Below are 22,241 nucleotides of genomic sequence, written 5' to 3'. Positions count from 1 at the left end.
CCTTGTCTCAAAGGCCTTCCCCGCCCCAGCCGGTAGATTAACCCACCCACGCTCTCTCTCCACTTCAACCGAGGTGGCTACAGCTACAGCTGTCTGGTCTCCCTGAGCCCGAGACAGGGAGACACTGGGGAGGGGAGCCCACTCCTCCCATGGCAGGACTCCCACCCGAACTCCGCCTGATCTAGCACAGTGCTTCTCAGAGCCTAGTGAGCCCCAGGACCCCTTGCTGGGCTTGGTGAAACACATACCTGGACCCTACCCCCTGGGATTCTGATGCACCACCCCAAAACCTCACTGGCTTAACAGCAAAAGTTGGTTTCTCCTTCAGAGCATATGTCAAATGCTAGACGGCAGGGAGTCTGGTCCACACGGAGACCCAGGATAATGGTGGCTCCACCAACTTGTGACGCCGTCATTTCAACATGTGGCTTCAGAGCAAGAGAGGAGCATAGAAAATCATGCATGGACTTTTCTCTGCTCACAGCTCATAGGCCAGAACTAGTCCTGTGCCCTGCCCACTGTAAAGTGACTGGGGAACATGGGGATCCGATGGGCCATTTGGTGACACTGGTTTCTCTGCCGTAACCATGCTCCCCTTCTCTACTGGCACGCAGCCATGCAGGCCTTCTCTCTATTCCTCAAACACACCACATGCGTTCCTACCTTTGGGCCTTTGCACCAGCTGCTCTCTCTGCCCAGATGCCCGTGTGCCAGATCTCACATGGTTGGCTCAAATGCCACTTCCTTGGAGAGGCCTTTCTTGACTGCCCAAAGTAGCCACCCCATCTCTCACACCAGCCTATTTCAATTCTCTGTTGAAATAGGCCTTATTATGCCACGTTTGGGGTCATCTCTCTCCTATTAACAGACTGTACGCACACTCCATGAGAGAAACTGATCACTTATCACCATGTCCCATAGATGTTCAAAATATATCTCCCTCAGCTCATCAACCCTAAGGCGTATTACTATTCCCATTTTACAGGTTAAAAAAATGGAGGACCCAAACAGAAGTGGCTTGCCCAAGGTCACACCACTACCAAATGGTAGCACCTGATTGAAATCCATGCTGCCACCACCCACTACGGTTTGCTTGCGTGATTTCACTGCTCCCAAATATTACGGTGGCAGAAAAGTTTATTTTATCCTTTTGGTCTCCATATGGTGATCCTCCACTGTGCTTGGTTTTTAAGTCTCAACAAGTTCTATGGAGGGCAATTTGGCAACATCTATCTGGGAATTTATCCTACAGATATGCTCATGTATGTGGAAAATTACATATACGCAAGGTTTTTTCATTACAATGCTGTAATAGCAAAAGTTTGGAATTAACTTAAAGGTCCATGGGGGTGTGTATATATTCACAGGGGGCATGTGCACGTGGTGTAGTAGTATGCAGCCCTGAAAAATGAGAAAGAGCTTCAGGTTCTGCTTGAAAGGTTATCTAAGGGAATGTATTACATTAAAAGAAAGGTGGGTTACAACAGAAGTATATGACTTTCATTTAAGTTCCCCCAAGAGCTGAATACCTTCAAGTCTTTCATAGAGATTGTCTACTCAATGAAAAGAACAAAATACAAATCAGAATAGCAGTGTGGTTTCCATCATTTGAACTTATTTTATTGGTACTCATTAGCAAATAAAATTTAATTGTTGATTTTGGATGCATTACAACACACTTTTTGGTAGTGGGTGCATAATGTTCATCATTTATTAACTATACTAAATACTGCAACCTCCGAATTGTTGATTTTTACACGGGTATTTCCTTTGTGATGATGGGTGGCTCCTCTCTTTGAATACATAAAATGGTCCGTTCCATCCATGGTTTTCATATTCCTTTGTTATTCTACCTACTGCTTTAAAATACATTCAAATAAAAAGATGTAAGTTCCTTGCAGTGAGTGCATACATACCACAGCGAGGAGAGTTGAAAACACCATTAACCAACACCCTCGTGTTCAGAGAATAAATAGTATGAAATCATGGGACCGAAGCTTGCTCCTGGGGACTTTCTCAAAGTATCTTCAGTGGACATAAGGTCACACTCACTCAATTGAAGGATACGTCTTTTGCCAAGGGTGGTGGGAGGAGGGTAATGGGGGGTACAAAATGATGATTTCATTTGCATATGGTGTTATCCTTCCATAAATGTCTGGAACAAATGGCCACAGAGCACCGTGATGTGCAGTGCAGTCCTCAGGTCAGAATAAATAAATGACCTGCTTGGATTGGAAAGCCACAGGCGCACTGCGACCGAGCTGGAGAGGACAGATGTTTGTTTAAAATACAGCACAGACAAATAATAAATAAAAGTTTGAAACTTAGTCAGTGACAGCGATGGGACTAGACTCCCTGTTTGTTCATGGTTCTTCTCACAACACTTCTACCTTTTCCTAAGGATAAAATGTGGCACAAGGACACAAAGGGCCTTTTGGGACCACTCTGTTCTGAAACAAGAGGGCAAAACGTGTTTTGAGGGCATCAAACGGCTGCAGAAGAAGACCACAGACGTGAAAGCATGCTCACCAGTCTAGGGTCCAGAACAAGGACCAGAACAAGAGGACCGCCAAAGCCTCATTTCTCTGTGAACCAGTTTGATGTTACCTTTGGCCGTGGTTCTTCTCTTTTACTTTTACTGTTGACAAATTTCATCCATCACCTTTCCCCAACCCCCTTTCCTTATGATCCTACTGTTAAAATCGCCTTGGGTCTGGTCTTAATTTGGTTGTGACACTGGGTCCCAGAAATAAGCTGCTATCTCATTAGCAGCTTGGTGTGTCTGAAACTTGTATTTTGGTGTCACAGAACCACAGAGAGAACATTCACTGCGACTTCCCATCTAGTACCATTACTTCCCTGCATATATTAAAAAAAAAAAAAAACGCAGAAAAATAAAACAAATCACACAGAACACACAGGGGCTGCCAAACGGTGCAGCAGGAGTGTAAATACATTCTCTGTCAGGTCAGACGTCTGGCCCAACAGTGGATGACAAAACATGGAGGGATGAATTCAGGTTGAAGGCATGAGAAGAAAAAGTCACAGCTCAAGAAAAGAAGCGACCGTCTGTGGGGGCCGAGCAGTGAAGGTCTTGAAGAAGCTGGGACCCAAGAAAGAAAGAACAGCTCTCCCATCGTGAAAGCTACAGCAGCTGCACGTGGCAGCGGACGGAGGCCCCTTACGCTCTTACAGGGAGGGTGAGACGAGGTGCCCAGTGACACCAGGCGGCACAGCCACTGTGCTACGTGACAGCTCAGGATGTGTGGCTCCGGCAGCCAGCCACAGATTCACTGGTTTCCTATCCATGGGATAAGAACACACATGGGGGTTTCAGTGCTTCTCAAAGGAAAGAAGGAGGAAAGACCCTGGGCTGCCCCTGCCCCCGGCCAGCACGGGCCAAGTCCTCAAGAGAGCGATGTCGGTGCTGGGGTGCTTCCCGTGGGATTCGAAGGAAGGGCAGGGCAGATACAGGTCTCCCGGTCCTATGTACACATTTTACAGAGTCTCCACTCTGCCCCCATTAGGCACGAGGTTGATTTGTCTAGCTCAGGAGGGGGTGGACAGAGGAGAGCAGAGGAAGCGTGCACAGTGAAGGGGGAAGGAGAGGGACGGGGGAGCAAGACTGGTTTCCTCTAGGGGAAGGGCCTTCTCCCAGCCTCACCGTAGGCTAGTTTGTTTGGGGAGTTTAGCACCCATCAAGATGCCCGAGGTGAGCGTCACGGGGGCTTTCATCTGCATGCTGGACCCCACCATGGTGGGGAAGCTGCGGTTCCGTCGGATGCCACTGTTGAGCTGGAGCCCGCCGATGGCACTGGTGACAGTGGGGCATCCAAGGGGCAGGCCCTCGGGTACCAGGCCTCCGGGGACAAGGGCCTGCGTGGGGCCCGGGGGCCCACAGAGGAGAGGTCCCTGGTCCTCAGTCAAGGTGGGGACGTGGGCTCGCCCCGAGTTCACCACTTTGGCCACACCAAACCTCCTGACTTTGTCCACGAGGTTAAGGTTGGAGACAGACACGTCGGTCTGGCTCTCGCTGCTCCGGACAGGCTTCTTCTCCCTCACCTCCCTCAGGATGGAGCTGGCTGGCTTGGAAGCCAGGAAGTTGTCGTAGGGAGGGCTCGTGCACTTGAACTCGAAGGAGGGCGGGGAAGACGTGGGCGACTGCATAGGTGAGTTGGGCGGGGTAGAGGGGATCACGGCCATCCTGGGGGTGTAGGAGTGCAGAAGAGAGCCCCGGCCAGCCCTGTCCCAGCTCTGGGGGTCGTACACAGCCGCAGAAATGCCCCGCTCCTTCAGCAGCCACACCAGCCCCAGGGATGTGCTCATGGTGGTCGTGGACTCACGGACGTTAGTGAAGGATTCGGCCAGGCTCAGTCTCCGCGGTGTGCACGGCGTGGCCACCGGCGTGGACTTCAAGTGGCTGGTGCCGCCACAAGCTGGAGTCGGGGCCGAGTTAAGGCTGATAAGAAAAGACAACAGGTCATTGATCAGAAAATGCCCACGAGCACCAAGGGAGCAGTCCGTGGCCAGCCGCCTGCAGGGGTGCAGCGCAGCCCTAGGACATGCTGAGGGGACTCCCCCAGCCCAGGCTCCCCGGGTGCCTCTTTCCATGTCTGCTTTCCGTCTCACCACAGGGGCCATGGATTCCCCGAAGTGGGGACGTGGTTTAAGTTAACAGGAAGCTGCATGTGATTTCCCTCTTTCAGCCCTAGAGGGTGGGTACAACTGTCCCCTTTGCAGGTGAGGGAACTGAGGCTCAGGTTAGGTGACTTACTCAACGTCACACTCAGCTACTCCGTGGAAGACCCTGGATTTAAACACAAGTCTGAGTGACCCCAGAGATAGGGGGGAGGAAGGCGTTCAGCAGAGAGGCTTTCTGTCCCTCTCAGATTCCCGCCTTCCTTCTCAGTAGCCGCTTCCCTGAGGCCAGACGTTAACCAGGGCTACGGGATATGAGAGTTTATCCTGGGAATGGTCGGAGCAGGTGGGACATCTCGGTGGAGGACCCTTGGGTGATGGGGAGACTGAGGCTGAAGGTGGCCATCAAGTCAACAGCAGACCTGGGCCTCCTGACTCCCACCAGTGTTCTTCCCTCTGCACCCTGCTGTCCTTTAGTCCTTCTCCCGTGGGTGCCCAAGTCCACCATGATGAGTGGAGTTATTGGGACAGAGGGAGCCACGTCACGTAGTATCAGATCTTCAGCTACGGAACCAGCTAGAAAAAGGCCCACTGGGTGTGTGAAACCTAGTTACTAAAGGAAAAGTGGAAAGGTTCCTTCGTCTACTCATGTCATGCTGACTGAGGACCCACTATGTTCCAGAAGCTGGTATCCAGCCGTGAGGGAGTTAGGGCAGAAGGTATAACAGACGGGCAGCAGTGGGGAATGCACTGCTGTCTGCCTGAAAAGCAGGAGAGACCCACTTTGAACAACTGCTTCAGGGATGGAGTGAGGCCACCCAGGCACGGAGGCCCTGAGCTGTTGCTGGATGAGCAACCGAGCGGCACAGAAAACACATCCCTCCTGACGGTCTCATGAGACCTGCCCTGGCACCTGCCCAAGGACGCAGCAGGGGCTGCAGGTGCCCCTGGGAACAGGCAGCTGGGTGGTCCCCGGGAGCCGGGGGATAGAGCCCTCTCTCCCCAGCCTGACAGGGGACAGGCCACATACCTTGGACAAAGCACCAACTTAGGGAAAGGGGAGGAAGGGGATGGGCTCTGGAGCAGGTCCTTGGAATGAGTGGAGCAGGGCCCCCTCCTGCAGGAGGGACAGGTCAAAGGCAAGTACAAGTGGAGGCATCAGTTGGCTGCACACTCAGTTGACCTCACCACTGGCCAGTCTGCACAGGGTGAGGAACCCAGAACAGGCCTGTCTCACACAAGCTCGGGACTGGGGATGCTGGTGGGTCGGGAGCACTCAGAGGAACATGGGATTAGAAATCAAAGCAGATTTCTAAGGTTAAAAGGTGGATTCTTCAAAAGGCACAGGTGGGGCTTCCCTGGTGGCGCAATGGTTGAGAGTCCGCCTGCCGATGCAGGGGACACGGGTTCGTGCCCCGGTCCGGGAAGATCCCACATGCCGCGGAGCGGCTGGGCCCGTGAGCCATGGCCGCTGAGCCTGCGCGTCCGGAGCCTGTGCTCCGCAACGGGAGAGGCCACAACAGTGAGAGGCCCGCGAAATGTAAAAAAAATAAAATAAAAAAATAAAAAGGCACAGGTGGAATTCTACAAAATTGATCTACAAGCAATAGAGGGCCCCCAAAAAATCTGGACTTAAAATCTTGTTCACAGAGCCATTCCTAGGGAGATTCTCTGTTTTGTTCCAAGCTGCCATTCTTTCAAACTCAGGCAAAAAGCCTTTCTTACTACTGACTTCTCAGGCTTTTTCATCCCTGACGAGGCCAGAAGGACTTAGAGAAGAAGGCAGGGGTGTGGTGCGGAGTCCTATGGCTACAGTCAGAAGAGCACCAGGATGCCAGCCTCTCCCAGGGGGAAGCTCTGTCCAGTGGTTCTAAACACCATCTCTTCGAACATAAAGCTGAGGGATAGGGAAGCCGGGTTCTCCAGAGGCAGGAAGGGAGACGGAGAGACAAGCTAAAATTTAGAGGTCCCCTTCCGGTGAGAACCTCGGTTAGACCTGTATTAGTGCCGGCACTCGGAGTGACTGGGGCATTTAGACAGGTTAGGGGTATCCGTTGTCAAGGCCGAGTTAGCCAGGCATAATCAGAGACAGGTCCACGCCTACGTCATGGGTTAGTGGCGGCCACGCGTGCACACACAGCTCCTTCACAGGGCCCTGCCAGGCAGGCCCTGCTGGTGGTGTTCTCACCCCCTGCCTCGCCCGTGGGCTCACTCTCTGCCCTACATCTGCTCTCAGCTCAACGGGGCCTGGGGCTGCTTCGTCGTCCTCCTCACATGACCTGCGGAGAATTATTCATCGTTGAAGGTGTTCCTTGGGGCAGCTGCTCCCTCCGAGCTGGCCCTGCTCACCTCTCTCCCGTAAGTTACCTTCCACTCACCCTGCCACCTCGTACCACAGAGAAAACAGCTGATGGGGTCACATGACCACGTTGGGGGAGACCATTTTCCCTTTCACTGGAAGCTCTGGGAGGCCTGAAATCCAGCCAAGCAGACCCCACTCCCCACCCCCCGCCCAGGCCATGCAAGTCCTCTCGTCCTATGGTACCAACTCTTATCACTTCTTGGAGGTGCCCAAGGGAAATGGACCAGGCTGGGCATGTGGTTCCATTCAAGTTTTATCATTTTGGTCATTACAGGGTGGCTGTGATGCATGGCCCCTGGGGCCATTGCCAGAGGCATAAGTGCTACCACAGGGCTCAGTAACTCCATTCTATGAAAGAACACGTTCTACTGACAAACTATGGGGCAAAAAGCCAACAGACTTGGACTTAGGGGCTGTGGTAGTGCCCTAAACTTCAGCTGGTTAAGAAGGGACGTAAGAATCTTCCATGGCCAATAAAAGAGCAACTAAAAGTGGGCCCAGGTCTCTCTATCTGTGCTGGATCTGAATCAATAAGGGCCTTGATTCAAAAAAATAGAAAGAAAGAAAGAAAAAAAGATGGGACTCAGAACAGGTGACTGCAGTGCTTGGGAGATGCTTCCAATGGCTGGGGGTAGATTTGAATGAGCCTCTCTACTTTGGCTTTCCTCAATGTTAAGTCTCACAGGGAGTGTCTCAGCCTCACCCCACCCTGCCCACCCCACGGCCGGGTCCCTTACCTTGGCGTGACCCGTGTGAGCTCGTCTGAAGGATGCAGGATGCGACAGGTGGTGAAGGTGAAGGTGGAGTTTGTCTGTGACATGCACTTCCCAGGGTGGTGGGCTAAATCAGGGGGAGGGGGAAGGGAGGAACAAAATATAGTCCTTGCATCCAAGTACACCCATGAGAAAAGTCAGAATCCCGCATGGCCCTGGACAGATGCAAGAAGCGAAGGGCTACCTTGTGAACTGGATCTGGGCGAGGAAGGTGAAACACAAATGTTCTGGATCGAAGGTGGTCCCTCAAAAATAACCACACTTTTGAGCACTGGTGTGCAGAGCATCGAATTCCAGCTTCCAACCCAGTCCAGACAGGGTTTCCCATCAGCGTTCTTTGGCCAGTAGTGGATCCAGTTTGAAGGGCTAATGGGCCCTTGGGGGTAAATTTGGGTTCCCTCCTCAGAGGTCCAAATCAGCTTCCTTCTTTTGTTGCTTTACTTTTCGTTGGCAAATAGGTGCCAAACTCTGCCAAGGGGAGGGGAGGGGTGCAGGGCAGGGAGAGGCACTTGCACCTGGGAACAGGGCAAGGCTCACAGGCTCCCTTTTCTGTTTACATAAAAAGGGGCTTGAGGAAGCTGGCTCCACTACTGTCTAACTGTGGTCGACAGGGAGGGAGATGGGGCCTCAGCTGCCTCAGCAACAACGTGGCAGGAGTCCCAGGGCCTGGGTTCTCTGTGGGGCTGAAGCTCCAGGACCTGGGCTGGGCTGACACACAGCGGTGCAAGCAGCACCAGTCCCCCTGGGCTGCTTTCTTGTCATCTCTAGGATGTCTGGTTTCTGATGAAAATGAGACAGAACAAGTCGTCCTCAACTTATTTCCTCTGAAAGCTCCAAAGAGTTGTTAAGGCAGCTGAAGACTAGGATCTGGAGCAAAGTAAATCATAGAAGCGTTAGGACCATGCATCAGAAAGCTGGCAGGGGATAAGTAGGAATAGAGTCTACAGGAGACATCATGATTGTAGAGGTCATCCTCATTCATAACTCAAATGTAAAAAAGGAAGAGAAAAAAAAAAGGAAAAATGATGCTGCTCCCAATAGCATGCAAGGTGAGGTCTGGGTCAGCCCCTCTCCCCACCCACTCCACCCCTGTAGCCTCTCAGCCCCCAGAGACCTCCTTGGGAGACAACGGATTAGGATATTGGAGGCCATGAGCACGCTGAAGATTCAAAAGGCTGGAACTAGAATCTTCTAGCTCTTTATGGCAAGTTTTCTCTTGGATTTGAGAAAAAGGAAAAGGAAAACAAACCAGAAGAGATCGGTGCCCCAAACCTACAGATCCACACACAGGTGATTGTATCTTAAAACAAAAAGAAAAAAGAAAAAACTAGAACCCAGATGAAACAAACAAAAAAATATTGGAGACACGCAAATTGAAGGCAGGCAGGACAAAGCCAAAGCACAAAAATGGTGGCGGTGACTCAGGAGCTATGCAAGACTGGTTTCCCCTGATTATTTTGGTCCAATCCATGTCTTTGTGTCAAGGAAGGCTCCCGTGGCCCCTGGCATGGCAGCCAGCACCATGGCCACAAGAGCAAACTCTCAGCCACTGGGAGCTCCAGGCAAAGCAGGAGGGGGGTGGAAAACACACGTAAAAATAGCCTTTATGCATCTTTGTTTCTCAACCAAAAAATAATGGTTTAGGAACTCAGATAATTGAGAAATTACTGCAAGCAAAACAAAAATGGAAGAAGCTATGAAGAAAAGACAACCAACCAATCACGATTCTCTGATTGCAATAAGGTCTAGAAACAAAAGCAACAAAAAACCTGAGAAAAGCATCCCAAATAACAGGCGTGAGGGGTTATTTGGGAGGGAGGAAAGAAAAATGCAGTAACTGGAAGTAATTAAGACAGAACAGTTGAAAGAGAGAGAACATTTAAAAAAAAAATCAAACAAAAGCAAGGCTTGATTTAAACTTAGAAGTGTACCCCATTTAAATACATGGCCAGAATATCAAATCAAAAGGTCACACATGTTCACTTTCTCCACCCCATTACATATCGGATCTTCAATCGCAACAGTTAGTGTGAGATGGACATTTTAGACAGACAGTTGCATCAGCAGAAGCAAAACCCATGCTATTGCAAATGGGTTTTGGGAATAGGAAAAGGCTGCTAAAATTCAGAGGTCATCATTCCCCAGAAGCGATGGACAGTTTTAGAAGACCAAGGAAAATCAACAACAAGGATCAAAAGTGCCAAAGCCAGAGGTTCGGCCCCTCCGCAATACCACTGGGACGCCTGGACCGGCCAGCTCTCCGAGTCACCACTGCCCACCGGGCCGCTGCAGCATCTCCCTTCCTTGGGACACAACACAGAGACAGTGAGTCACCCGAGGCTCCTTGAGCTGCTGGGGGCTGATTCCTACAGGTCTGTGAACAGGAGAGCAAATTCCCAAAGCAAGAGGCACTGACAGAGTCTTCTAGGCACGGAGCAGGGGCTCAGTGGGAGCACCCACTACTGCAGTCACCATTGCACCCCAAAGCCCTGCCTTAGGTGCTGTGGGTCAACCTCATGCTGCTCGCTTGGGGCCTCCAAGGACAGGGGTTTTGGATTTAATGTTCTGACTTCCTACTTAAATCCTCATTCCTTTTCTCGGTCTGACTGGAGGACTGCAGTGCTGTGAGCCAGAAGTATTAACACTGACAAGTACTTTTATTTAGGAATGAACTTGCATTTCCCCCCCTCAAAAGACCCTAACCTTTATTATTTTTATTTGTTCCTCCCCCCGCGGGTTCTGAAACTGGTACAAAATCCTCATCTGTCAAAGAGAACCTTTAAACTTCATTAATCCTTGATTATTCAAGATCGTCTACATTTGTGAACTACATACAGGTAGCTACCGTGCAGATTTTTTGTTCTTTAAAATGTGCCACCTGCAAGCACATACCCTTCAGCCGAGGTGGGGTCTCAGAGGGCTGTATAAGGAGGACAGTCCACCTGCTCACTTGCACTCTGACCGACCCAGGTGTGCTTTCTGCCCAGAGCAGGTGCACTTGGTAAATGGCTCTGACTGGCTGTGCTCCTCTGGGGGCACATGGTGCCTGGTACTGACTGGAAAATTGGGTGCTTGGGATCTTGCTGCCACACCAGTCGTGAGGGAGCCCTGGCCCAGCCCTGAGTCTCCAGTGAGTTGGGGCTTCCTTCTTGGATGCCCTGAAGACCACGCTGGGGATTATCTGCAAGTGTGCTACCCAGACCAGGGTGACTGCTGCTTGGTGGAAGGCTCAGGTCTCCAGGGAAGATGGGCAGGAAAGTCCAGTGCTCTCCTTGCAGCCCAGGGATCCAATGGTGAGAAGAGGAAAGAAACACGGATAAGGTTGGGTATACTGGCAGGGATCTGCAGGGTGACTGGGCTTTGCAGCCTGGCCATCCACGTGATGAGATCTGTTCACACGAGCTCATGCATGTCGGTCAATTGGAACAATGCTTTCCTTCCCCCACCCACTGGGAAGGCCAGGCTGGGAATGTGCCAGGGAGACCAGAAACTTCTCTCTCTAAAGGCCATCGTAGCATCGTCCTTAAAAGAACCCTCCCGGGAGCCCACACAGCTGTCAGGGTGCAGCTGCACCTACTAAACTCTATGGGGAGCTGGGACCTACACACACACGGCTTCCAAGGGGATCTCTGAGGACAGAGGAATGCTGGCCATGCTACACATCCAAGCTATTTTTTGGCTTACAGAAGTAACTTATTAAAATATTTTCTTTAAAATGACAAACCCATCCCAAAATCTTGGAAAAAGGGGTTTTATCTTTGTGACATACTGAGAGCCTTCCAGATTCTTTTCCCGCTCTTCATGGGAAGTGGCCAACTTGTGTAAAATAAACAAAATGCCTTGACCTTTTTCCCCTTTTCTTGACTTGAACATGTCGTGTGAAGCTACCATCACACGACTTGGATCTGCTCTGCCATTTCTATAAACTCATTCACCAACACACACACACACACACACACACACACACACACACTCCCCTCATCTCCTTTAATTCTAGTAGCTGCCACCACATCAACAGTGGCATCCACCAGCCGACCTTTTCTGTCCAAGCAAAAACAAACCTATTGAAAGTAAAAGCATTGTCCATCCAGCTTAAAGGCATGGCTTGAAAGCCCTGCAAACATCAGTACTTTTTTTTTTTCATCTTTTTACCAGCTTCTAATGACTTTGTTGTTTTTTGCTCAAGGAGTAACTACAGTGGAGGTGGGACGTGTATCTTTGCCTGTCAGCTACACGCCCTTTTTTTTTTTTTTAAAGCAATGTTTTAGAATTCTTCCTAAAAAACTAAACTCTCAGGGCATAGAAAAATGCTCTAAAGACTTTTTCTATCACTTCTTTATATAACTCTACATATGACTTTTTCTGGAAAAAAAAGTTCTCTGATGAGTCCATGTGGGAAAAACTCCATAAAACCTTTGTTTGCCCTGTGCTTCACCATTTACATAAATGCTGTTTGGGATTAATGTGGCTTTAACAAGTGTTTTTCTCTGGGGGGGTGGGTAGGGAATCAAGGGCACTTTCAGATACAGCAGTACAGCTTCTTTTCCTTTTTAAAAATAAAAGTGATATTAAACTACACAGTATTACAAGATGACCTTTTTAAGCCCTTAGTTCCAGGCTTAACTTGGGCCTGTGACTCTTTTTCTCTGCTTCTTAAGCATTTCCTTTATACCAGCCCCTGTCTGGTCCTGCAGCTCTAGGGACCCCTGAGTCCCCAGTGCAGACATCCAGCCCATAGGCACTGGGGAGGTTTCTAGCACAGAGATTGTGAACCACATCACAAGATCTCTTCCTGGTTTCTGTACAACTTTTGTTTCCTGCAAAATTTTTAAAAATAAAAAGTCTACTTGTCCCCCTACACCAAGCTGTCTACTCTGTTTCATCTAAAAAGTGACTTAACAGAGGAACAATCTCACGGAATGGCACAGAGAAGACCAGAAATTCCCTCAGGTGGCCCTTGAGGTATCTTCAGGAGATAAAATGACTTAAAAAAAAAAGATATATTTATTTATTTTATTTATTTTTGCCTGCGCAGGTCTTAGTTGCAGCACGTGGCATCATTGTTGAGGCATGCAGCATCTTAATTGTGGTGCCCGGGCTTCTCTCTAGCCGTGGCGTGTGGGTTTTCTCTGCTTTAGTTGTGGCGTGCAGGCTCCAGGGTGCATGGGCTCTGTAGCCGTGGCCCGCTGGTTCCAGAGCACATGGGCTCTGTAGTTTGCGGCACGCAGGCACTAGTTGAGGTACACAAACTCAGTAGTTGTGGCACGCCGGCTTAGTTGCCCCGCGGCATGTGGGATCTTAGTTCCCTGACCAGGGATCGAACCCATGTCCCCTGCATTGCAAGGTGGATTCTTTACCACTGGACCACCAGGGAAGTCCCAAAATCACTTTTTAGAATGCTGTTAAAATATCACAAGGGCAAACGCAGAGTCTCTTTGGATTCTTCGGATGCCAACAAAGCTGGACCCTGCGCCCTCTGCCTTCATGTCCGTCCTGTGGCAAACACCAACAGGTGCGGGGAGCGGGCCTGGCTAAGTGGCCGCAAGTCCATCATCCAGCTGGTGCTACCAGAGCCTGTTCAAGAGCGCACTTCTCCCGTGCGTCAATAGGCGGCGCAACTGGACAACTCACCGGAACCTCAACGCGCACCCACGTGCTACCTCAAGGGCCCTCCACTTTAGAAGAGGCATTGTGCAAACAAACGCCCACTCAACAATCCAAGTGGGTGCCCCTCGGAGCACGGCAGTGCCCTCCTATGGTTTTCAGAGGTGAGGTTCCATAGAAAAAGCGGTTCCAGCAAGTGGGCTTGTTCTGGAAATGTTAAGCAGGGTTGACTCCGTGCTGTTTGGGATGAGTCAATTATGTGATTCTTCATTCATTTTTCACTTTGGGCTGCACTGGCCTGGTTCTGGTTTACTATACATTTTGATGCAAGAGCACAGGGCTTCCTTAGCATCTCCTAATACAGGGGGGGTGAGAGCAGACCCCAGCTTTGTCCGTAATAACCAAATTCCTGTAACTGCTACACACCAGGGTGGGGTTGAAAAGTCTTCTCATTGGCGTGGGATCTCTTTGTCAACTCCCTCAGTGGAGATAAGAAGGAACCTTCCCAGAGGGTCTGTGAATCGAATGTATCAGACTTTCCCTTCTAGATTCATCAGGTCCTCACGGCCAACGTTGCCTCACAAGCCCCTTTGGGTCCTGCTTCTGCAGTGGGACTGACAGTGCAACAGGATGCCCACCCAGGGCTTTGCTCACACCAGCCCCTGCCCCAGAGGAGGCTGGAGTGATACTCAGTTCCTCGAGCTTTCTGTCTACCTCCTTTCATCCACCAGCTGTTCCCTTCTCTTCACGTAACCTCTCCTGAACAGAGCCTGGACCTACGTATCAACTAAGCAAGCTACAAAAGAAGCTAGTTCTTGGCTTTTGCTTCTGGGGGCCCAAGTGCTGCAGCTTCAGGGATTTTCAAGGGCACTTTTGACCAAATGTGATTTTTGCCTTCAACACTCAGCCTCAAAAATGACACACAGCTCCACTGCAGTACCACTGCCAGATAGGCTGCCATGATTTACAGGAGACTGTTTTAGGATATTTCTCCCACTGGAAATGGTCTCCATGTGTATGAGCATTAAGTAAACTGATCTTTCCTTTCTTGTCTCTCCTTTAAGAATCAAGGCATCCAAGATAATTCACCTGGACTGTCCATCCAACCATCTGCTGACCTAACTGTGTGACTTTAAACTCGGATCTTAATCCTTTACCACATGCAGACTCTTCTCTACACATAAATACCTAAAATTCAGAACACTGGCAGTACGAGATTATGTCTATTTCTGATAAAAGTGCACTTTCTATATGAATTAAAACATAAAATATATTACTGAAATAAAGTAAAACTGTAATCTAAAAATTGTTTTACATAGTCCATTTTAATCATCTAAATTATTTACAAATATAACAAGGATTTATCCTTTTTAAAGACATGGGATTATAAAAATCAAATAATGACATAAGAATACATTAAAATATATTAATAAATATTTTTCAGTACTCAAAATGTTTTCTCCATGAGAGAGCAGGCTCTAGACAAAAGTGCCTAATATACAAGTTTTCCCAATTTCCTCCCATAATACCGGTTGTTAAAAAAGAAAGGTTAATCACCTTCTGTCTTCAAAGGTTCTCCCTACTAAGTCTTCCCAGGCAGATGGCAGCTCCTAGAACTGTGCTGTTTGGCAACAGGAAAGGGCAGACCAAGGCAGGGACGAGGCCAGCGGGGGTACAAATTCCAAGACAGAGGATGCCCCAGGCTTTCCCACTGAAACTTATCTGTCTACCTGTGACTCCAAGATTGTGTGCATAATGCCACTCAGGGTCCTTGGGATGATTTATGTAGAGTGACGTGCTTCTTACATTCCTAGAATCAAAGTGGTTCTGTCATTCCCCACAGAGAAAAAAGAGCCAAATCATTGTCCGTGCCTTTCCCTCCTGCACTGAGCTTTTACCAAGTCTCACCCAGAAAACAAGCTCGAAAGAACCTTTGCCTAGATGATCAGACCTTCCCTAAATTACCTTCAGCAATCTATATAATTCTTTCTGGTTGCACACTACCATTGTGACTCCTCTATAGTTTCCACTGTACGTTTGTGTGCCTCTCCTCAAAGTTGCTGGGATGAGTTTGCTGCAGGTTTGAGGAAGGTGGGAAGAAGCAACGGATACGCCTTTGTGTGTGGTAAGGAAAGTGGTTAGGACTTAGCTCCTCATAACTGGTCCCCTAGCTCCCTCTGTCCTCAGAGAGATATTCTTAGCTGAATTGATAAGCTTTATTCCTTCTCTACAACTTCTCCAAGAGAAACCGAATGGTGCTTCTTTAAATTTACAGGATTCACCTTCTAATCCACCTGCAAGACTGCAGGGAGGGGTCACCACACTCAACACGATGCCTGTCCCTTCAGCCACAGAATCAGCAGACACAGTGTCCCCTGTACCACGGTCTGCCTTCCAGAGGGGCACCAGTGCCGATGACACAGGGAGGTAACAGTACCGAAGGAAAAAGGGTTCCTTTTCTTAAGTGAGAAGATTCTAAATAATATGCATTTTCATTCCCTTGCAAGCTTAATCTGGCAACTCAATGGCTAAAAATTAAAATAAGACATAAATAAACCCAGGTGCTAATAAATAATCCTTTGTACTTGATGATACCTCTAAAGTTTATGTCAAAGAAAAAAGAAAAGTTCCTTGGCCAGAGGTGTGTGAACTTAGCCAGGGGATGGGAGACACCACCATGAACCTCAGCTCTCTCCTGCCCTGCACTCTGTGGGGAGTGTTGGACCTCTCATGAATGAAAATTATCAGTCACAAAGATGAACGTCCTCTCCTCAAATCTGGTGACTTGGGAATGTCATGAGGATGACGACATTGGGTTAATTCATCTTTTTCTGGGTCTCTCCCCTCAGCCCAAGCAGCCAGGGGGTCCAGGAAGTCTGGGGTAAATAGTAAACCACGTGACCCTGTGATGCCAGGGCCCTGGGCACAAAGCTTTTCATCCCAGTGACGCCTAGGATGTGTAATTCTGCAACCTCATGGTCACATCTTTAATATTGGGGTGAAGGGAGGTGGGCACAGAGATCAGCCAGTGCGCTTTTCCAGATTCATCTAGAGTTCTCTCTCTTAAAAAGCTTACTGACATCCTCTCAGGGCTTACTGGATTAAGGAGTATTGCTAAAACACTTAAAAAAAAAATCTACTTTGGGGCTTCCCTGGTGGCGCAGTGGTTGAGAATCCGCCTGCCGATGCAGGGTACACGGGTTCATGCCCTGGTCCGGGAAGATCCCACATGCCGCAGAACAGCTGGGCCCGTGAGCCATGGCTGCTGAGCCTGCGCTCCGCAACGGGAGGGGCCCCAACAGTGAGAGGCCCGTGTACCACAAAAAAAAAAAAAAAAAAAAAAAAAAAATCTACTTTGAACACATGTATAAGCTGGAAAGAAAACACATACTCTTTCACTGCAGTTAGGAAAGGGAACAGGCTGATCTATGAAGTGATCTCTGAAATCCTGAACACTTTCTGGGCTTCTTCCAACTTTAATGCATCGTGTAGGTAACAGATCCTCTCATTCACCTTCTGAATGATCCAGCACTCATAATTGCCCCTAAAACTGCCCAACTCAGCTCAGCTCAGTTTGGAAGTCACCAGGGGACCCAAGAAGCTGCCTTTTAGACATGGGGAGAGAGCCAGAACAGGAAGGGGGAGCTGATGCTTGGGGCAGGTAGGGGGCAATAATCCACTTCTTTTTAGCAGCCTTTCCTGCTCCCCTCCAGGAGCCCACCGGGCCATGCACCTCCAAGATGGGCAGGGAGCCGCACCCAGTTGTTACAAAAGGAGGCATCAGACTCTATTAAAAAATGGAACCGCAGAGTGGGAATGCTTTCATCATCACCCACACAGACGAGCAGAAGCTACAGACAGAGAGCCACTACGGATGGTGCTTGAGACAGAAGTGAGAATGGCCCGGAACTCTGCCTCTGGTAGAGATGCCAGGTTTACAGGAGTGATCGCGATGCCCTCACCAGACCCCTCCTCCTCCTCGGCCGCTGGCGGCTCCTGCATCTCCTCTGGGAAAGCCTGAGGCCGGCTCGGGTAACTTCTGCTGCCTGAGACAGTCACGCATGCTCGGGACCTCTCACCTGAGGTCTCTGGGTGCTGAACTGGCGTGGAGGTAGCTAGGCCCGGGAGGGAAATGTGGTCACCTGTGTCATCTTCTTCGAAGTCGTTAAGGCAGTACACTTCGTCCAGGTCAACGTCCAGCGTCCGGAAGCCCTTGGTGACCACACCAGGCCGGGGGTCCAGGATGCCCCCGAGGTGAGGCTGGGCCAACTGCTGCCAGTGGTGAAGGGTGGCAGAACCTTGCAGGAGAAAGGGCAGAGGGGGCGACAGGGAGAAGAGAGGGTTAGGACGGGGGTCTAAGTGAATGGCTGTTCACCACCCTCCAGTGTGGAGCGTGAGCCCTAGGGGGCCCTGGGTGCCACAGGTGGACTCTGGTAGCGACACCCATTGCGCTGCCCTTGCCCCTCCTGCTGTGCAGCAGGTGCTAATCTCCTTCCATGCCTGGAAGGGGCACCAATTTGAGGACGAAAATCAATTTTTTTACAAAGTAAAATTAACGCCATACTATGTGCCAAGGATGTTTGGTGACAAACTCTTTATTTTAATCAACTGATGTCAACCCTCAAATCCAACACAGAATCACTTTAGAAAGAGAAGAGGAAAAAATAAGCGAGGCAAGCACAGAAGAGGGGTGGGAGCGGGGAATGTATATGGATTCTATACCAAGTACACACAGCTTGGAACAGGGAAGACAGAGCAGAGGCAGAATAAGACGATGTCAAACCAACTCTAGGACCCACAACAAGAGAAAAGCAAAAAAGAAATTAAAGTAGCACCCAGAGAAGTGGTGGGCATGGCCGTCACCTCCTTTACCTAGGTTTTCTGTATTCCGCCAGCAAGCCTGGCAGGCTGCAGGTTTGGGGAGTGGGAACTGGCTTAAAGAGGCGCGATTTAAGAACACATAAGTCCACACAGAGGTCTGAAGCAGAGGAACCCATCTCCTGGCTGACACCAGAGCCTGGGACTCAGATGACACCAAGCAAGGTCTGTAATAACACCAGAGTGCGTCCTTGAGGACCTGGAAGGTAAACCCGGTGCTCCCAAAGAGAGGTGTTCCAAGACCAAGTCTGCTTAGGAAACTTGGGTTAAGAAGTGTATTTACTGAGGAACTGCATCTCAGAAGCTTTAGCATGTCACTGTGTGCCAAGACTCTGCCCAACTCATCTTCTAGAGCAAATCTTCCCCCGCTTAGGACACTTAATAGTCCTCACACGGCCCTGGTACTGTGGGTGCCCCGCCCGTGGGCATCCTATCCCCACACCACAGATGAAGACGCTAGCCACACCAATAACATTCCACGCTCAACAGAGAGACTTTGAGAACAGTTCTCAATGAACTCCCAGACACTCACTGCTGGTTTCCCAAGGGCATCCTCTGTTGGGAGGGCAAGAATCCCTCCAGACTACCAGGATGCCCTGGGGAACGTCAGAAAGGGGAACCAGGGATGCCAGGGGCCAGCAGCTCAGGAGTCAAGATGAAAGAGAAGTGAAAGGCAGGCAGGCAGGCAGTGGGGTCAGGAAGTGGTCCAGGAATGTAACTGAACTCCCCGACCCTCCGCTGTGCCCAGTGAGTGCACTGCCTCCAAAACACTGCTGGGAAATAACTCTTCATGGGGCAGTCTCGGCCGAGGAGTCTTGAAAGGATTTTGCAAATGGGCAATTTCAAATCCACTTAAAAGAGAAAAAACTGTACACACTTAGGGATCTCTCCCGGTTTTAAGCGTCCCATGTACGACAGCAATCTACGTAACCCGAACCTATTGAATATAACTAGAAAATACTCTAAATGCAAAAAAGAAGAGATGAAAGGTGCATATAATGAAACAAACCTGTGCATGGGACCCTGAGTCCCAGGTGCCACGGCACCATTTTTTAAAAAGCTACCCTGCATGGAGGCGTGCCAGCAGGGCAGCCTGCTTTACATGTATCACCTAGACTCACTCCTCAAAATCGCCCTGCACGGTTAAGTATTATTACCCACACCTCACGGACAGAGGTTCACTGAAGTTACGTAACTTCCAGAGTCACTGAGTTAGCGGTAGCATAGCCAGGCTTCAGTGCTAAAGGCCCAGTTCTTTCTGTAAACTCATCCTGCCTCCCTCCTCAAACCATAGGTCTGAAAACTAGCCAGGAACCTGGGCTCAGTGAGAATATGGAGGAATACATGGCAGGCAGTGCAGCTTCCCTGTGGGTATCCAGGTCCTGCCAGGAGATGCACACTCTCCCACCAATGGGGTTTCTCCTGCCACTCCTGGGGACCTCCACGCATAATAATCCAACATGGGTCCCCGGTTTGTGTGTTCACTGTTCACATGTCCACATTCCTGGCAACAAAACTACACTTGGGAGAAATTTTAAACAAGGCAATACGACACCCAGCTTGGGGCAGCGCATCCAGGTCTTAGAAGGAAGATGAAAAATCCCCAGATGCAATGTGGCCATGGCCACGCTGGGAAGGGGACTAAAGGGAAAGTCAACACACTGGAAAGTGAAGAACCATGTCAAGGAAGTGGCAGATCTCCTCATCCTTCTGAAGGGGGTTCTAGACGTTTACAACGCACCGGGAAAGAACTCCTTGAGGCTGGGGGTCTGGGCCCGGAAAAGAGTCCCATGGGCCTCCATTCTCCATCTGTTTAACAGGCTGCCCCCATCTCTCCCCACCCCATGCATGAGTCTGAGAGAGAAATGAGGCTACAGAGAGTTGCTATTTGGAGTTAAAGAGGCTACAGAAGTACATGGAGTTTTTTGCATTCCCTGAAAATGCAGAGCAAGGAAATCTAGTGAGATTACAATGGAAAGGTTATGCTGAAAGATGCATAATACGTGCCTTTTTACCCCACGCCTCAGGCCTCCTTTACTCATGGAATAGCCAACCTTTACTGAGCACTAAGGGCCAGGCTCTCTTCTAAGACGCCTACATTTACTGACTCAGTCATCAGGATAACCCTGCCAACCTCACGTTACAGATGAGGAAACCGAGCGCAGGGAGGTAAAGTGACTTGCCAGAGGCTGCACAGCCAGGCTTTAAACCCAGGCTGACTCCAGTGCCCAGCCTCTTGACCATAAACACCACCTCTCAGACAGCACTGAGGAGGCCTCACATAATGTGCGCCTCAGAAATCGGGTCAATAACACACGTGAATGGTGTTCTAATTCTCAAACAGGTGTTTTCTATTCTACAAAAGTGACTATTGGTGAAAACCTCTGAAAACTTGACTGTCATGTGAGTTATGCCATGCAGGGGGCTCATGGACCATCTCCACTCCTGACTGGTTCTGAGGCCCGAGCAAACGTGGTGGTCCGGGCGTGGCAGTGGATGGGAGGTGGAGTGTGAGGGGTTCTGCCTTATTCAGAGCCTTTGTTGTCTCTTTCCTATCCCGTTTCCCCAGCTCCACCCCACCTCCCGTGCCCACCCCTCCTGGCCTCCTTTATTTGTCAAGCACAAAGCAGGAGGATCACCGTACTATTAGCTACCTCCCATTACCATCACCTTCTCCCACCCACATGCGAATGAAGCTGGGGTCAGGCAGGCAAAGAGGGGAAATTTCATGTTCCTAGTCGGCACCAGGATGGTCTATGGAGCAGGGCGTGGACAGCGCAGAAACGTAATTACAGTCACTGCCCCTTTCCTCTGTTTGCTTTCTTTCCGCACCCCACTGTTCTAACTAAAAGGTTTTCATGTCACCAAAGGAGAAGAAAACTAAATCCATGTGTGTCAGCAGAGTACCTAGGGCTTTAAAAGTTAGAACTAAACCTGCTGGATAATGTACAGCTTGGAAGTGTATGCTTTTCCCTAATTACATATTAACTTGTTTATATTTGGATATACTATCTGGTTATAATCAATCAGAAAGGAAGAGCAAAATAGAGGGGAAAAATACTGCCTGATTCATCCTTTTAATGCCAATATATCTCTTTCTAGTTTGAATATTTTGTTTGTCCTTTACCTGCTTAAAACGTGTAAGATAAGGTGAAGAGACAAGAGTGCTAGCATTCTTAAACACCTAGCCCAGTTATTTTGGCTGACACCAATGAGCAGATAGCAAGATTAATTAAATAGGTAAGGGAGACACAGATGGACGACACAGATTGGCTATCTGCTATGATCCCAGCCAACATTCTCCAGGGGCCTCACCATAGGTACATTTACCTGGGCCACTGGAGAGCATGGGAATCCTATCAGCTTCTTGGTGGCAGTGGAAAAGGATGTAAGAACATTGGCCCCAGCAAAATACTGGTCCAGGTCTCAACACTGGTAAGGCTAGCCCTTATGCCTGAGTTACTGGAATAGGGGCAAGTTCAAGGAGCCTACAAGTTAATAAGCACCTATCAGATGCTGGGCACGATAAAAACACATCACATTTATTCCTTGACACAATCTTGTGTGGCAGATGTGAGCCCTATTTCACAATAAGGGAAACAGGGCTCAAAAAGGTAAAGTAACTTATCCAACACCACAGTTAAGAGCTGTAATGAACCCAGCATCAGGCAGACTTCCATGTCAGCACTTCACCATATCAAATTAAACATGGTAACACAGAAGTAATTGTAGAGGAGAGGAAGAAAAAAAAATATTGGTTGTATTTTAAACAGCTAAGAAGTCAGAGGACTACAAAATGGAGCCAGAGGGATAGATCTCTATCATGAGGATACCTTACAGACCATAGTGATAAGACATGACTTTTTAATGGTAGTGATATGGGTTCCTGGTGAGCAGGGTACTATAGTTGAAATTTATCTTGCAAATCTAATGGGATTTCCTCTTATTCTATTAATTTATCACAAAACTACTGCTATCTACGTCAC

General features: G+C 49.3%; 1 protein-coding gene across 15 annotated transcripts in view; it reads right to left on the bottom strand.

Annotated features, from left to right (window-relative positions):
* Positions 1-1,593: 1,593 nt before the first annotated feature.
* The window catches only part of TRAK1 (trafficking kinesin protein 1), a 106,614-nt gene continuing 85,966 nt past the window's right edge, over positions 1,594-22,241 (bottom strand). For 6 of the 15 annotated variants that reach the window (XM_081246741.1, XM_081246732.1, XM_081246738.1 and 3 more), the window contains 3 exons: positions 17,340-17,675; positions 7,738-7,840; positions 1,594-4,459 (listed from right to left, as the gene is read on the bottom strand). In XM_081246741.1, the coding sequence (XP_081102867.1) occupies positions 3,661-4,459; positions 7,738-7,840; positions 17,340-17,675 (1,238 nt within the window). In that variant the 3' untranslated portion in view covers positions 1,594-3,660. Of the gene's footprint in view, positions 4,460-6,425; positions 6,918-7,737; positions 7,841-17,339; positions 17,676-22,241 lie in introns of those variants that run through there. The other 9 variants (XM_081246730.1, XM_081246734.1, XM_081246740.1 and 6 more) reach the window with 4 other exon arrangements.

Source organism: Mesoplodon bidens (assembly GCF_964165515.1).
Source record: "Mesoplodon bidens genome assembly, chromosome: 10".
Classification (NCBI taxonomy): Eukaryota; Metazoa; Chordata; class Mammalia; order Artiodactyla; family Ziphiidae; genus Mesoplodon; species Mesoplodon bidens.
This window is presented reverse-complemented; position numbering and strand designations above follow the sequence as displayed.